At 49.4% G+C, this 16,885-nt stretch overlaps 1 protein-coding gene and 1 long non-coding RNA gene across 2 annotated transcripts; both read right to left on the bottom strand.

Moving 5' to 3' along the window:
- Nucleotides 1–302: 302 nt before the first annotated feature.
- On the bottom strand, nt 303–4,708 carry LOC123046892 (uncharacterized). The gene is made up of 3 exons (XM_044470330.1): nt 3,220–4,708; nt 2,387–3,105; nt 303–1,796 (listed from the first exon to the last, which is right to left on the bottom strand). Exons 1-3 carry the CDS (start codon nt 4,332–4,334, stop codon nt 526–528), a joined length of 3,105 nt encoding a protein of 1,034 aa, XP_044326265.1. The 5' UTR covers nt 4,335–4,708; the 3' UTR covers nt 303–525.
- Nucleotides 4,709–14,314: 9,606 nt separating this feature from the next.
- LOC123042238 (uncharacterized) lies at nt 14,315–15,074 on the bottom strand. The gene is made up of 4 exons (XR_006418740.1): nt 14,840–15,074; nt 14,616–14,711; nt 14,486–14,526; nt 14,315–14,370 (listed from the first exon to the last, which is right to left on the bottom strand). It is a non-coding gene; the product is annotated as an uncharacterized lncRNA (long non-coding RNA).
- Between the last annotated feature and the right edge of the window lie 1,811 nt (nt 15,075–16,885).

The raw sequence follows: 16,885 nt of genomic DNA, 5'->3' as shown, positions 1-16,885 counted from the left end.
TGTATTGGAGTCGGTTTACACCGGGAAACCACCTCCGGTTTGAGTTATTGGAAAGGTATATAAACCCTCTGAGTCTGTTGTGTTGTGCCTCTCTTTCTCTGACAGATAATGAGGTTTTAGGGTTGCCTTTTCAACTACCGAGATGTTTTCGAACTGATCCTCTATTCCTTCAATCCAAAACTTGATGTCGCTATAGGACTACCATATAAAACTATACCGGAAAACCATCTCTACGTGGCTCGGAAATAGTTTTTCCTCGGTCTTATGTATGAGATAAAAAAAACGTGTCAACATAATCCCCTCCAACTAAACAATTGAATAACTGAAAAAATATACAAGCCAAACCAGGCAAATCCAACATAGTTTGTAACCGTCATACGGAGGATAGAGAGAGTGCACAACCAAAATCTGACACAAGTTGTCCGATCAGCAGCATTTCAAATCAAGAGAATAACCAGAAAGAACAAAAAGACAAGGTAATAAAAAAAACAAATGAGATGAATGTAAACAAGGAGACTTAGTTAGTTACACCCTAGTGACTGGCACCGGCCACCCAGGAGGATCATTGCTTCTTCCCAAGTATTTCAACAACTTTTCTTTCTTGTCAGAAAAGTACTTCCACACAGTGAGCTGCTTAGCCTTCCCCAGCACCGCGTCGAATGATAGCAACACGTAGATTGTGATGAAGACGACCACCACGGCGACGAGCGCGATTACGTACCCGGACGTCTCCCAGTCTCTGCAGCTGCCAGCGGCGTAGGCACCCAGCAAGCCCAACAAGTCCAGCACCACGGCGGTCTGCATCGCCCAGAGCGGTGCCCCGCGCTTCTTCTTCACGGTGCGCAGCAGCACCAGCATGATGACCACGACGGAGGCGACGAATGACGTTGCATTGCAGTAGAAAAAGGCCTGGTACCGTTCCGCGTTGGTGTTGAGTAGGATCGGGTTGCCGGCAACGGAGATGTACGCAGCCGACGGCGATGGCGATAGCGACGAGGGCGACGGCGAGGGGGACGGTGATGACGCGTTATCGTCGTCGCCCCACGTGCCGCCGGGAGGCGCGAGACCTGCTTGGTACGTCACGCTCGCCGCAAGGATGCCAAGCAGCATCAGGGACTTACGTTTCTCGTACTTCACGCGGCGTCGTTTCTGCTGCAGTCGCTTGGAGGCAGAGACCTTGTCCTTGTCGTTCTCATCATCCGGCCCCATCGGCGCCGAAGATAGTGGCTTGAGCAGCCTTTGCAGGCACTGTGGAACCCATGGATGCTCTGATAGATTGCGGCGGTCCGCGTACACGTAGAACAGGATCTCCAGGATGAGGAAGGCGATCACCGCAGCGACGAGCGCAAAGACATAGATGGAGGTGCGCAACTTTCGGCAGCTGCCGGTGGCATAGGCACCCATGAGGCCCAGAAGCCCGATCATGACGCAGACGTGGAGCGCGTTGCTCCGAATGCCCTGCTTCGACAGCGTCTGGTTCACCAAGAGGAGAATGACGGCAACGGAAGCCATGAACCCCGTCGCGTTACAGTAGAAGAACACTTGGTACCTGACCCCGTAGTAGTCGAGCAGGATTGGGTCACCGGCGGTGACCTTCCTGACCCCATTGCTTTCCGTCCAAAACCCACCCGGCGGGTTCAGCCCGGTCTGGTACGTGACGGTAGCGGCGAGGATGGCGAGCTGTAGCAAGAACTTGCGCTTCCTCTCGAGGCTTTTTTTCTCAAGAATAACATGCTTGTTCTCGAGGTTTTCTTCAAGAGTATGCTTTCCTTCGGACGCAGAGCCTGGCTGAGTTTCTTCAAGAATAAATTGCAAGTGAAATTTATTTCAACCAATGTCTTGAACCGTAAAAATTAAATGAATATAAAGTATATTCAATAATACTCTTGTTCGAAAAGAGTATCCTCAGGTCCATATATATAAAAACATCAACAAATAATTCTTTGATTTATAATATATGAAGCATCTATAAATGACTAGGAAAAAAATGCTACTCCCTCCTATCCATATCAACTGTGGATGATTTAGTATAAAATTGTACTTCCTCCATTCCATATTAAATACACTTAATATGGAACGGTGGGAGTACGAAATTAGCAACAATTTGTACTAATTTATTGTCAAATAAAGTGGATCGGAGGTAGAAACTTTTTCACTGGAATAGCAGAGGCATGCATACACACCCTGTCCTTCCCTCCTCTAAAAAGAGGTGGTGAGACCTTTACAGGTAACTTAAATTCGCTGCACATGTGAGCAGCCCCGTTCTAGAATATACAGTGTGTTAGTTATTTATAAGTGAATGTTTGACTTAATTTATAGTGAAATATATGAACATCTACAATAAACGTTAAAGCGAATGAGGATAGGTATTTGCTCTGGTACGGACCTTGAATGCTAGAAAGGTCGTCGGTAAGGAGGCTAGCAGGACCATGAACTTGAGGTGTGTCTTCTCCTCCTTGCGAGGACGGCTCGTCCGGATGGTGGCCAGCGTCAACGGCAGGGAGACCTTGTGTCGCTGGTTCTGCTCCTCCTGGCCGGGGCGTCTCGTCGGAGGAGAGTTTGAGAAACCGTGAAAGCCTCCCCGACAAGCGCTTCATACATTCAATCGGCATGGTCTGGCGCCCCTGAGCTGTGAACGCCACGACTTTGGCGATGGAGTAGACAAAGACGGCGACGGCGAGGGCGGCGACGTAGACGGTGGTGATTCTGTCCCGGCAGCTCCCGGCAACGTAGGCGCCCATGAGGCTGAACAGATCCAGTATCATGGCCGTCTTGAGTGCGGCACGTCCGACGGCGCTCAGCTGCTTGCTCTGGACGATGATGATAACGACCACCGACGCCACGAATGCCGCCGTGTTGCAGTGGTAGAACGCCTTGTACCTCTTGGAGTGCATGTCGTGGAGAACTGGGTTCCCCGGGACGTGATGCGTGCGGCCTTGGTCGTCGTCTTCCGGCCAGACGCCGCCGGGCGGGCTCAGCCCAGCCTGGTAGGTCACCGTCGCCGCCAGGGTCGCCAGCAGCAGAACAAGGGACCGCGACGCCTCCACCTTGTCTTCTGGACCATTGTCGAAGTTGGTTTTCTTGTCTCGTTTTTGCTTCACTATCCTATATAGAATATGAAATTATGAATAAGATAGTGTATTACCGTAGACATAGAGAGTTTGTTAGCAAAATGAAACACGTAGCGGAGTAGCACATAATAATATTAACTACGCTTACTCTTGCTTTGGCCCCGATTTGCCTGCGCACGTCGTCACTATATTACAGATGGCTTCTCGCCATTTCTTGAACTTGTCCATGGCGAACACGGCGATGGCCATCTGCAGCAGAATGTACAGGAGCACGGCGCCGACAAGGGAGAAGACGTACACGGTCGTGGTGGGCCATCTGCAGCTGCCGGCGGCGTAGGCGGCCATGAGGCCGAGCAGCTCAACCAGGACGCACACAAGCAGCGCGTAAGACCGGGCGAGGCGGTCCCTCAGCGTCCTGCTCATGAGCAGCATGATGATGGCGAGGGAGGCGACGAAGGAGGTGGCGTTGGCGTAGAAGAAGGCGTGGTAGCGGATCTTGTAGCGCCCGTCGTGGAGCAGCGGGGCGCCGGCGCGGTGTCCGGCCACGGTCTTGGTCCAGAAGCCTCCCGGCGGCGCCAGCCCCGCCGCGTACGTCAGCGACGTCGCGAAGGTGGCCAGGAGGAAGAGGAATTTGCGGCGCTCCCTGATGTACTTGTTCTCCTCCGCGTCCCAGGGACACGAGTCGGGCGCCTTCCTCCCGAGTAGAAGTAGCAGGCTGGAACCGGAGGAGGCGGAGGCCACGCCGACGTGGAGGGCGACGTAGACGAAGACGACGGCGAAGAGCGCGGAGACGTAGATGGACGCGACGACGTCGCGGCAGCTCCCTGCGGCGAAGGCGGCCATGAGGGCGAGCAGGTCGAGCAGCATGGCGGAGCGGAGCACAGTGAGGCCGACGCGGTTGCCGCTGATGCGCCGGTCCAGCAAGAACATGATGATGACCAGAGACGCAACGAAGGCCGCGGCGTTGCAGTAGAAGAAGGCAGTGTAGCGGCGCATGTAGGTCGACACGAGCACCGGGTCACCCACGCGGTTCGGGTACACCGCTGGCGCTGGCGCCGGGGGCAGGAGCGGCGGGGCCGGTGGCTGGACAGCGCCGCCGCGGTGCTCCCGGGCGTTGCTGGTGCCCCCCTCCTGGTCCTGGGACCACACGCCGCCGGGCGGGTTGAGACCGACGCCGTAGGTGACGCTGGCAACCAGCGTGGCGAGCAGCAGCAGGTACTTGCGCCATTTCCAGAGGAACTCGATGTCCTCCGTCGGCTCCATCGCGAGCTTCCTGGTCGGGGACACAGTTTAGACTGCTGCACCGTGAAATATATGCCCGCGATCGGTCCGGTCGGGCCGCCGTGTGCTGTGCTGTGCTCGCTTCGGGAATCATGGCGATGGAGTGCCCGTAGGTGTCTTAAGGCAACGAATCATTGAAAGGCACACGTTGCTTAAACACCGTTGCCAATAATATGTTCATTGATGCTCCATACCTCCCTTACCACGCACAAAGAATGGGATGCTAACCTCGCTTTGATTGGCCCCACTGGTACCTAACCTCGCTCTCTCCTTCTCCATTCTCCCGCATCACATTCATGACAGCAATCGAGCTGGATGTACTTATATTGGTGCTGGTGCACGGCACACGGCAAAGCGAGCGGAGACTCATATCCGTGGAAATCAACAAAAGAATTCGGATTTGTTTGAATCATTTAAATAGAAGTTTTCAAATGTGGAATCATGAAAAGCATGTAATGGATGGAAGCACTCGCCCGTATTGTCTTTCCAGGCCTGCATGTAGCAAGTGCAACAACAAGGAATGATTTCGTTTTGTCCGTGCTATAGGCGTGTACCGATATTCTACAATTGCTTGGTACTGTTGAAAATATGAGCAATTTACCGAGTGATTTTATTAACAGAAATAGTAGATAAAGCATGACTAGTGTAGTAGTGATAAAACAAGCCATGCGATTTGACAAAGAGAAGGTAAACAACATCCTCATATATGAACCGTAACTAAACATATCTTGAGCAGACAGTATAGCAAGTTGCATATATGAAATAGAGTCTAACATATCCAGGGCAAACACTAGAAGAAGGAACTGTAGCAGAACTTTTAACAGAAAGGAGAAGAACACGTACGGCACAGCAGCAGCAGAAGCGCTGGACTTGGGGTCGGTGTCCTTGCCTGTCATGTCGTTGAGGAGGTCGTGGACGTCGGGGAAGAAGTCATCGTCGGGGGAGTAGTCGTCGGCGACCGGATCGTCCGTGATGAAGCAGCCAGTAGTCGCGCTGAGCGCTCCCCAAAAACCTTATCACCCTTCTCCCATACATGACTCAAGAGGTGCGGTCTCGGAGGCCTACTGTCCCGACGTGCGGTGCACGCCGCAAGCCGAGATGAGGAAGAACGTAGCAGCAGCGTAGTGTTCAGGAACTTGTGGCGAGAGGAGGAAGAGATTCTGGTGCGTCTCTCTGAGAGGAGCGACCTCCCTTTTATAGGCGCAAGAGAAGGAGGCGAGAGGCTGCGCTGGGAGCTGAAGAGAACGAGGGAGACGAAACGAACAGGCAGCAGCCGAAGGGGGGCGCCGTTCGGATTCAGTGTCCACTACAGAAAAAATGTTTCAGCTTCCGAGTGACCTTTCATATACCCGTAGTGCGTGGCAAAAATTTAGACATCGGCTCGGCTCATTCCCGCAACCCGCGGCGCGTCGTGACGAGGTGTGGCGAGGCGGCCGGCGAAGGAGGAGCGCGCGTGGATGTCCCTCTTGTTCTCATGCTCATACAAGTGGGGAAGGAGCCTCCCTTATAAAGAGGTCCAACTCCCTCTAAACTAGCAAGGTGGGACTAAACTTTTAGTTCCACCTCTTGCCTTGCACGAATGGGCTGCGTGGGCCTCTAGGATTTATTAGGAATTTCTGAAACTGCTATTGGGCTAGGCCCAAATAGGCAAAAATTCCAGCAATCCCCCACCAGATCCCAGAGGCACACAAAATTTTCCTTTGGTTCCAAAACACTGTTTTATATACCGGTACTGCAGTGGAGACTGTTAAGTTGAACTTCCACCTAGAACTCTATGCTACACTAGTAAGCAACTTGAACAGTGGACTGGGCCTTGAACTACAAGTTTTTCTGCGAATCTAGTTTCATATAAAGCCTTGACCGATACGTGGCTACCGTGGGTCTTCCCCGCGGGTGGAGCTTATGCGTCATATTCCGTGACCTTTTATGAGTTTACTAGAGAGAACCCTACTCTCATAGATTGCGACGTTTGACAATCAGACTCATATAGGTGTATTCTTCAAAAGATGTTCTGCAAGATAACATCTCTGCTTAAATAAGCCACTTATAACACATTAAGATATACATCAACCTGCCATGCAGATTAGGAGGGTATTGCATCTTCATGGAGTGGTATTTTAATAGTAAGGATACTCTCCTCTCAGTTGACCAACAGCTTGTCTTCCACATCTAATTCACGGGATCTTCGATCGCAAAGAATAGGTTACCACTGTGAACAACTCATATTGTGGGTCCCATACTCATTTCCCTCGATGCATTGTCTATCACATTACGTGATAGACCCTTAGTAAAAGGATCTGCCAGATTTTTAGACGTTTGGATATAATCCAATGCAATAACTCCGGAGTTTTTCATTTTCCTGACAGACTTTAACCTTCTCTGAACGAGTCTTGATGACTTCATGTTATCCTTTGAGCTGCTCACTTTTGTGGTCACAGTTTAATTGTCGCAGTTCATAAGGACACCCGGTACAGGTTTCTCAACAACCGGCAAGTCATTCAAGAGCCGACGAAGCCAATCTGCTTCGACCGTAGCTGTATCTAGTGCTGTGAGTTCTGCTTCCATTGTTGACCTCGTTAAGATGGTCTGCTTGCAAGACTTCCAAGAAACATCGCCACCTCCATGAGTGAATACATAATCGCTCGTGGCCTTTATCTCATCAGCATCTGAGATCCAGTTTGAGTCACTATACCCTTCAAGCACCTTTGGATGCCCAGTGTAGTGAATTCCATAATTCGCAATGCCTTTCAAATAACGCAAAACTCTCTCTAGAGCTTTCCAATGCACATCTCCTGGTTTTGAAACAAACCGACTCAGTTTGCTAACAGCAAAAGAGATGTCAGGTCTTGTAGCACTTGCTAAGTACATAAGCGAGCCAATAATCTGTGAATATTTCAATTGGTCTCTAGCAATTCTCTGATTCTTTCGTAGCAACACACTAGCATCATATGGTGTTGGAGATGGCTTGCAGTCACTGTAGACAAAGCGACTCAAGGTCTTCTCCACATAGTGAGATTGAAGCAATGTAATCCCACCATCATCATCTCTCAACAACTTGATGTTCAGAATGACATCAGCCACTCCTAAATCCTTCATCTCAAAACAGCGAGATAGGAAATCCTTGACCTCCTTAATAACATTCAGATTTGTTCCGAAAATCAGTATGTCATCAACATACAAGCAAAGCATAACTCCCTCGCCCCCACCATGGCGATAGTACACACATTTGTCAGCTTCGTTCACAACAAAGCCTGCAGCTGTTAAAGTTCTTTCGAACTTCTCATGCCACTGTTTGCGTGCTTTCTTGATTCCATAGAAAGACTTCAGCAACTTGAACACTTTCCCTTCCTGACCATCTATTACAAACCCATCTGGTTGTTCCATATAAATTTCCTCATCCAACTCTCCATTTAGGAAAGCAGTCTTAATATCCATTTGATGAACGAGAAGACCATGTGAGGCAGCTAGTGAAAGTAGAACTCGAATAGTGGTCAGTCGAGCCACGGGTGAGTAAGTATCAAAGAAGTCTTCACCTTCCTTTTGGGTATAACCCTTAGCCACGAGCCGAGCATTGTACTTTTCAATAGTACCATCAGGCCTAAGCTTCTTCTTGAATACACATTTGTATCCTATAGGTTTGCACCCATAAGGACGATCAGTTATCTCCCAGGTTTCATTCGCCAAGATGGAATCCATCTCGCTACGAATCACTTCCTTCCAGTAGTCAGCATCTTCAGATGCATAGGCCTCTGAAATAGAACTAGGAGTGTCATCTATGAGATACACAAGAAAATCATCACCAAAGGACTTTGCAGTCCTCTGTCTCTTTCTCCTAATAGGAACTTCATTGTTCTCCTCCACAGGACTTTCAAAGTGTTCCATCGAAATGGCAGGTTCGGTAATTGTAACTGGTTCCTAATTCGATGAACTAGGCATCTCCTGATTAGATGAGGTAGCCATATCCTTCATGGGAAAGATATCTTCAAAGGAAGTCGCATCATTCGACTCCATGATCGTACCGACATGCATGTCAGGTACCTTAGATTTTACAACCAAGAATCTATAGCCAATGCTATGAAAAGCATATCCCAGGAAAACACAATCCACAGTTTTGGGTCCCAGCTTCCGCTTCTTTGGAATTGGCACATTGACTTTCGCCAAACAACCCCAGGTTCGTAGATAAGAGAGCTTTAACCTTTTCTTCTCCCATTCCTCGAATGGAGTTATCTCTTTGTTCTTTGTGGGAACTCGGTTTAGGACATGACATGCAGTCAATATTGCCTCCCCCCACCATGCCTCGGAGAGACCCGATGTGTCTAACATGGCGTTAACCAAATCAGTTAGAGTACGGTTCTTCCTTTCGGCCACCCCATTTGACTGAGGTGAGTAGGGAGACGTCCTCTCATGGATTATACCATGTTCCGCACAAAAAGTATCAAATTCATTCGAAAAATACTCTCCACCGCGGTCGGACCTAAGCCTCTTGATTTTTCGATCAAGTTGGTTTTCCACTTCAGCTTTATAGATCTTGAAAAGGTTCAAAGCCTCATCCTTAGATTTCAGAAGATACACATGGCAGTATCTAGTGGAGTCATCAATTAACGTCATGAAATATTTCTTTCCACCTTTTGTCAACACACCATTCATTTCACATAGATCTGAATGTATGAGCTTTAGTGGTGCAAGATTTCTCATTTCCGCAGTCGTGTGAGATTTACGAGGTTGCTTAGCTTGCACACACACTTGACACTTAGATCCCTTAACAGTGGTGAAACTAGGGATTAAGTTCAACTTCGCTAGTCGCGACATGCAACCAAAGTTAACATGACAAAGACGTGAATGCCGCATATTTGATTCACTATTGTTGCAAATATGATTAACAACTTTATTGCAAACGTCTGGTAAAGATAAACGAAACAGGCCTCCTGACTCATAGCCTTTACCAACAAAGGTTCCATACTTGGATATTACAAATTTATTCGACTCAAAGACAAGCTTGTAGCCATCTCTACACAGAAGAGATCCGCTAACAAGATTTTTATTGACGGAGGGGACATAATGTACGTTCTTCAGCCGCATGATCCTCCCCAAAGTAAACTTCAGATCGACCGTGCGAACACCACGAACAGAAGCACTTGAACCGTTGCCCATCAACACGGTTGAAGTCCCTGCGGTCTGATAAAACGAAAACATGGAAATATCACCGCATACATGCACATTAGCACCCGTGTCAATCAACCAGTCAGGAGAATGACATACTGAAAGAATAGTGGGAAATATACCATACCCAACATCCTTCATGTCAGTGTCTCCAATGACAACATTAGCGGTCTTGTTCTTCCCATCAAACTTTGCTTTACCATCAAACTTGCCCTTGTTCTTGAACTTGTGGGACTGAAAGTTTTTCTTCTGTACCAGATTGGCACTAGATCCTCCCTCAATACCTCGAGCATGTGTGTCCTTTGCTCTCGCCTTTTCTTCCACATCAAGAGTACCAATGAGATCCGGAACGGAAAACTCCTGTCTCTTATGCTTCAGTAAGGTAGCAAAGTTCCTCCATGAAGGAGGAAGCTTAGTGATGATACCCCTGGCAACAAACTTGTCCGGTAGCATGCAATTGAAGTGCTCAAGTTCTCTAGCAAATGACTGTATCTCATGAGCCTGCTCAACCACGGAGCGCTCTTCAGTCATCCTGTAATCATAGAATTGCTCCATGATGTACAGCTCAGTGCCGGCATCTGAGACCCCAAACTTGGCCTCGAGTGCGTCCCATATATCTTTTCCATTATCAATTGACGCATAAGCATCAACTATGTTCTCTCCAAGAACACTCAAGATCGCAGCCTTAAACAAGGTATCCATTTTCTGAAAAGCTTGTGCCTGTTGGGCATCTTGCTCTCCTTCAGGTTTGCCAAGAGTGGCGTCATAGCAACTCATGGTTTAAAACCATAAGACTGCTCTCACATGCCACCTCTTATAGTGGATACCCTCAAACATAGGAGGTCTCATGGAAGCAGCAAAACCACTTGGGGTAAATTGCCTATAATAAGGTTTTTGGATTGTTGGAAATATGAGCAATTTACCGAGTGATTTTATTAACAGAAATAGTAGATAAAGCATGACTAGTGTAGCAGTGATAAAACAAGCCATGCGATTTGACAAAGAGAAGGTAAACAACATCTTCATATATGAACCATAACTAAACATATCTTGAGCAGACAGTATAGCAAGTTGCATATATGAAATAGAGTCTAACATATCCAGGGCAAACACTAGAAGAAGGAACTGTAGCAGCACTTCTAACAGAAAGGAGAAGAACACGTACGGCACAGCAGCAGCAGAAGCGCTGGACTTGGGGTCGATGTCCTCGCCTGCCATATCGTTGAGGAGGTCGTGGACATCGGGGAAGAAGTCGTTGTCGGGGAAGTAGTCGTCGGCGACCGGATCGTCCGTGATGAAGCAGCCAGTAGTTGCGCTGAGCGCTCCCCAAAAACCTTATCACCCTTCTCCCGTACAGGACTCAAAAGGTGCGGTCTCGGAGGCCTACTGTCCCGACGTGCGGTGCACGCCGCAAGCCGGGATGAGGAAGAACGTAGCAGCAGCGCAGTGTTCAGGAAGTGCGTGGGAAAAATTTAGACATCAGCTCGGGGGCGGCGGAGGAGGAGCGCGCGTGGATGTTCCTTTTGTTCTCATGCTCATACAAGTGGGGAAGGAGCCTTCCTTATAAAAAGGTTCATCTCCCTCTAAACTAGCAAGGTGGGACTAAACCTTTAGTTTCACCTTTTGCCTTGCACGAATAGGCTGCGTGGGCCTCTAGGATTTATTAGAAATTTCTGAAACTGTTATTGGTCTAGGCCCAAATAGGCAAAAATTCCAGCGGGTACTACATCCGTTTCATAATATAGTGCATATAGGTTCCCGCAAAATAAAATCTCATCAACTTTGATTAAATTTGTGAAAAAAATATTTACATCTAGAAAGGCGAACATATATCATTAGATTCGTCATAAGATTTAGTTTCATATTTTATATATGTTGTGTTACAGATATAAATAGTTTTCTTTATATACTTAGTCAAAGTTAACTTTAACTTTACCCTTTTAAAAAATATGTACGCATTACATTTTCAAACAGGAAGAGTACTACTTCCTCCGTCCCGTAATATAAATAAGAGAGTCTTTTACACACTCGCTGGGAGTACTACATAGGCAAGGACAGTATTGCTGGCATCCGCCATATTGAATTAATCTTGTCCCCTGTGAAAGTAAAAGCACGTGCAACATTCCGGTGTTTCAAGTCAATCTACTGCCAGATTCAATGCGTAGAGGGGTAGCCATGTCTGTAACTAGCTTTGCTGCTCACGACCTAGCTACCAGGCTCGAATGCATTCACGCACGTAATCCAAAGAAAAGAAAGTAACAAAATAAGTAGTTGCTTTTTACTACTTTCTTCGTTTCAAAATAAGTGTCTCTATTTTGTATTAACTTTAACATAAATTTGTATTAAGGTTGAGACATTTATTTTGGGACGGAGAAAAATTTGATTACAGAGGCACACATAAGTGAGCGGAGACTAGTGTAGCATCTGACATTAGGTGAGATCAATGAGATCAACCAAAAAAAATAAAATCATATTTATGCATTTTCAAAATAAAAATCTGAAATTAGCTAAAACCTTTTGAGGTCGTACATCAAAAATTGATGTGTGTCTAACAACTTTTTGAGAATGTTGAACATGTTTTGTATTTTTTTTAAATGTCTCATTGATCTCATCTAATATGAGATCTTATACTAGTCGCCACCACATAAGTCCTTGATTCGATATGGCCCCTGTTCAAAGTGGGGTATCTCCGTATGCTTGATGCATGCATCAACGCATGCCTTCTGTCTAGGGGTGTTTTTTGTATAATCATAGGCATCTAGAGGAGAGGTATACGGCCACCTTATACTATGCCTAGAGATACGGTGTGACCGAAGATCAATGTCATTTGCAGTGTTCCTAATAGACATGTTACAGCTTGTAGCCTCGCCTAAATGCCATGTCATTTCGTGCATCCCAAATCTTCCACAGAATTGTGAACATGACGAAGGGCCACACATCTCGATCCAGTCCATTTGAAGGGCAACAATCCCAAAGACCCTGAATAGAGTGGCCAGGATTGATCCAAAAGTTGTCACCAGATCCTTGTAGTGAGAGGGCAAGACATAAATATGCGTTCCATGTCCTCAAAGTCAGAGGTGTGGCGAGAACAGTTTGTCGTGTTGATGATGTTTTTGAAGGCAAGGTTTGCACTAGGTGGTCCCCAAGAGTAACCAAGCAAAGATCATCACTTTGTTAGGAGCTGTATTATGCCAAATTGCTTTGGCAATGGGATCTCCACCTTGCTGGCTCATAACTACTCTCTCGGTTCCTAAATATAAGTCTTTGTAGATATTTCACTATGGACTACATACGAAGCAAAATAAATGAATCTATACTCTAAAATGCATCTACATACATCCGTATGTGGTTTATAGTGAAATCTCTCCAAAGACTTATATTTAGGAACGGAGGAAGTAGATCATAGGCTAACATGTTAGGGAAAATTTTCCCACCAATGAGGAGGCGGCAATCAGGCTCCCGTCATCGGCATGTAGTCCTGCAACACAAATGATAACGAGACAAGCTCACGCGAAGCTGCATGGTCTAGGCAGTTGTATTCTAAACCGAAGTGCAAGATATTTGCCACCCTGACCATGGGACTAGTGGAGTGTGAGAAGAAGTAGGGAATAGTGATGTTACTACCGTTGGGAAGCAGCGATTCGGTGCCAGGTCCAACTGGGCATGAACAGTAAAACTATTTAAAATAGGAACTTTAAAAATCTGCTTTTTACATCCAAGATGATTGAATGCATGATGTGCGTGTAAAAATCCGTGATGTTTGGACATTTGAGGAGGTGGTGGAAATTTTTCTTTTGGCTCTCACAGAAACTTTGAAAAAGTACACTGTTTGTGCTCGATTTTGTCTCTTTTTCCTAGACCTCCTCCAATGTCCGAAAATCATGAAAATTTGCACGCTCCTTGCATACCGATCATCATCGATGCAAAAAAAAAAATCAGAAAATTTTGAAGTTTTTTACATTTACTATTCATTGGGTTTAGCTGAGTCTGGGCTCATACTTGAATTACCGCTATCGTTGTCAGTGTCATATAATTGGCGAGAACGCGTAAGAGTGCTCGGGCGCATCCGGCCGGTCACTCTCTTTAATGCCTGGAGGCTGGAGTACGGGTGGATGTTGGCTCTCAGTCTGGACAGCATCTAGTAGTACGACGTAATTCCTCGGTTCTTTACGCCACATGCAATTTTCTGCAGCAGTAAGTCAGTAACAGCAAGCCTGGGTCGTGTGGTACGTATCCTCCTGTCTACCATGTGCCCTTACCTTCATCCTCCAAGGCTACAACGACCCAGCCGGCCCACAGCCCCTCGACTCGAGCATAGGGCAAATGTTGAAGAGGATATGATGGTGGCCGGCCAACCACGACACAACTCCCACACACCTGCACGCGTACCGTCGGAAACCCTGCATCGAACATCTACTAACTCAGGGCATCTCCAGCCGTTGGCCTCTTCAGGAGACATTTTTCTCGCCTCCTGAGGGGCTGCCGGCGAGAATTTTACTCCGGGGCTCAGATCTCTTCCAGTCGTTGCCCCCCCCCCCCCCACCTCCCCACCCACACAGGCAGACCGCTCTCCCGTGGCCGCGCTCGCTCCCGCCCGTGGCCTGGCCGCTGCTGCTCGCGCTCCTTCCCGACGACGGCGTCGCCGAGGCACCGTGCGAGGACGGCTCCAGCACGACGCACGCGCCCTGTGCCATGGCGTGCCCCCGCGTGGCCCTGCGCCGTCCTGCCCTCGCCGTCCTGCGCCGTGCCTTGCCTCCCTCGCCGTCCTGCCCCTCGCCGTCCTGCGCCATACGTCCTGCACCTCCGCAGGAACGCCTCGCCAGTGGCGGAGCTAGGATTTAAAATCAGGGTGGTCCTCCTAAAAAATTGACGACAAATTTAGCACGTGAATGTTTCTAGAGATTTCCAATACCATATATAAATAGATTAATACGGTGTTACAAACATTGACAAAGTTATTAGCCGAACCGCACGTTTTTTGAATGTCCGTGGTCCTCTTCATTCTTCAATAATTCTGCAACAAAATTACTTTCTATCAATCATAATAATTGACAAATATTATGTGTTGATGTAGTGTTCTACAAATAATAATTCCCTGCCTACCTGACTTCAGTCTCGGGATAAACTGAAATCGGGGCTGCTGCACGCGTCCAGTCTCCCGACTCCCGTGAACCCAAGGAGCGCGAAGGACTAGAGAAGCTGCTGCATCGGACAAATTCAGATTTGTACCAAGAATCTTGTCAAATTTGATGTAATTTTTTCTAAATCAGATATTCAGAGCAAGTGAGCAACCATGGAGGATTGGGGTGGATCAGGGGATGGGATACCTCTCTCGGAAGAAGCTGACGGGCTTAGCACCTGAGCGGATTGGGCGGCTCCGGCAGTTCGGGTAGCAGCCGGCCGGGCGGCGAGGGGGCTGGCTGGCCGCTTGGCGTCAGGGCGGTCCGGCGGTGGCTCCGGGCGGCCGGGCGGGTTGGCTCTGCTGGCGGCAGATCAAAGACGGAGTAGTCGCTGCGTTCAGGACAAAGCAGACGAGCAACGTAGGCTGTTTGCTGGGCTTCTTTTTTCCCAGGCCCATCTCCTAATAGCCTATACTTTATATACCAGCCCAAAATCTCAGGGTGGGCCGCGGCCCACCCTGTCCACCCTGTAGCTCCGCCCCTGCGCCTCGCGCCGGGGCGGGAGGCCGCCGTCAAGGTGCCTCAGCTGGCATCGTGCTCCTGCTCCACGGCAGCCAGCGGCTCCGCGGGCGCCGGAAGGGCCCTGGTGGCGTTCACGTCGTACTCCTCGACCTCTGGCTCCAGAGCATCATCGACCCGTCCGCCTCCGTCGTGGCCAGGAAGGACGGCCGGCACCACCAGCAGCCGCAGCACTGCGTCGTCATCATCGGCACCATCTTCAGGAGCCGCAGCGGCCGCGTGACCTTCTGCGTGCAGCGCGACCCCGCCGTGCCCATGCAGTCCCTGGCAGTGCGCAGCGCGCGCGCAACAAGAGAGCCGGCCTGCCGCCCCAGCTCGCGCTCTCTCTCCCGGGCGCGGACGATAGGGGCCGGAAGCGCGGAGCCGGCGGAGAGGACGCCCAAGTGGCGACCGCGCGCTCGCCGTCGCCACGCGCGACCGCTCCCGCTGGAGCCGCGCCATCCTCGCCTCTCGCCGCGCGCGCCGTGTGCATCGAGCGCGCCTCCACGCTCCGGTCCCGACACCGGCGCCTGCTCTACCACGGCGTGCCTCGGTGGAGATGCAGGTGGGCGTCGGAGACGGCGACGTCGATGAGGACTGGACGCGCCACGACGGCTGCGGAGGAGGGCGAGCTGGAGAGGAGGCACACGCGGCGACGGGAGGAAGAAAAGTGGGGAAAGAGAGACAAAAAGGTTGGGGAGAGAGAAGATATCTCACTGCAGGTGGGGCAACGCCTGCAAAACGGCGAAATCAGCCCCCCAGGTGCGCCCCAGCTTCCTGCGTTTGGGTTGGGGTTGCCGGCGCCAGTTTTTGCTTTATCCGGCGAAAAATGAGAGTTTGGGAGGACGAGTGGGAAGATTTTTGTCTGCCGGCGCGAGAAAAAGTGCCTGGGGGGCTTCCGGGGGGGGGGGGGGGGGGGGGCGGCTGGAGATGCTCTCACTGTATGTTCCTGTCCCACTTACTATTGAACATGGCCAGCTCTGGCTAGAATTTAATCATGTAGTACCACGTCTCTTGTGTGACCACGACACGACTGTGCTCGTGGCTCTTGCATATTCCCCACAATACGTACAACGCTTTCAATGCTCCATAGTATCAGAGTCTTTTTATGGTGCATCTGGCGAATATGCACAGTACATTGAACCGAATTTGATGGTTCGAGATCAGATGCAATACACCTCCACATAGCGTGTATTATATGAAGGCCTGAGGGGCATTTTTGGTAAAACCAAAAAAACAAAGTAGGGGTTCCCTCTGAAAACAATTCCGTAGGATATTTTCGTTCATTTCATTTCCGTCGCTCAAGTCCACCCCTATGCCGCAACGGCGTTAAGATTTGTGGCCTTGCCGAAAGGATAGAGCCGTACGTTTGCCTCACACCATATACTACTTTGCCCCCCCCACCAAATCCCCTCTCGCACTTCCTCTTCACCAAAGAACATGAGCGGAGGCCGTCCTTCCTCGCCTCGGCCGCTGCCCGTCATCAATCAATTCAGCGCAATCCTACCTCCTCACCACTCTATATGCGTGTACCTCTAGCCACGTGGTGAGCCGCTACCTCTTTCCCCCTTTCCTCGTGGTTGTTGCGTCCTCTAGCTCTCCTCTTTGGCATGGCCACATCTCGATATGACCATGCACGTCCTCCGGGGGCAAAGCCGTGGTTGCACAACTAGGTGCTGTTCTCACTACTGGCGG

This window comes from Triticum aestivum, chromosome 2B (assembly GCF_018294505.1).
Source record: "Triticum aestivum cultivar Chinese Spring chromosome 2B, IWGSC CS RefSeq v2.1, whole genome shotgun sequence".
In the NCBI taxonomy this organism is placed as follows: Eukaryota; Viridiplantae; Streptophyta; class Magnoliopsida; order Poales; family Poaceae; genus Triticum; species Triticum aestivum.
The sequence above is the reverse complement of the archived record's forward strand: the minus strand, read 5'-3'. Positions and strand labels throughout refer to the sequence as shown.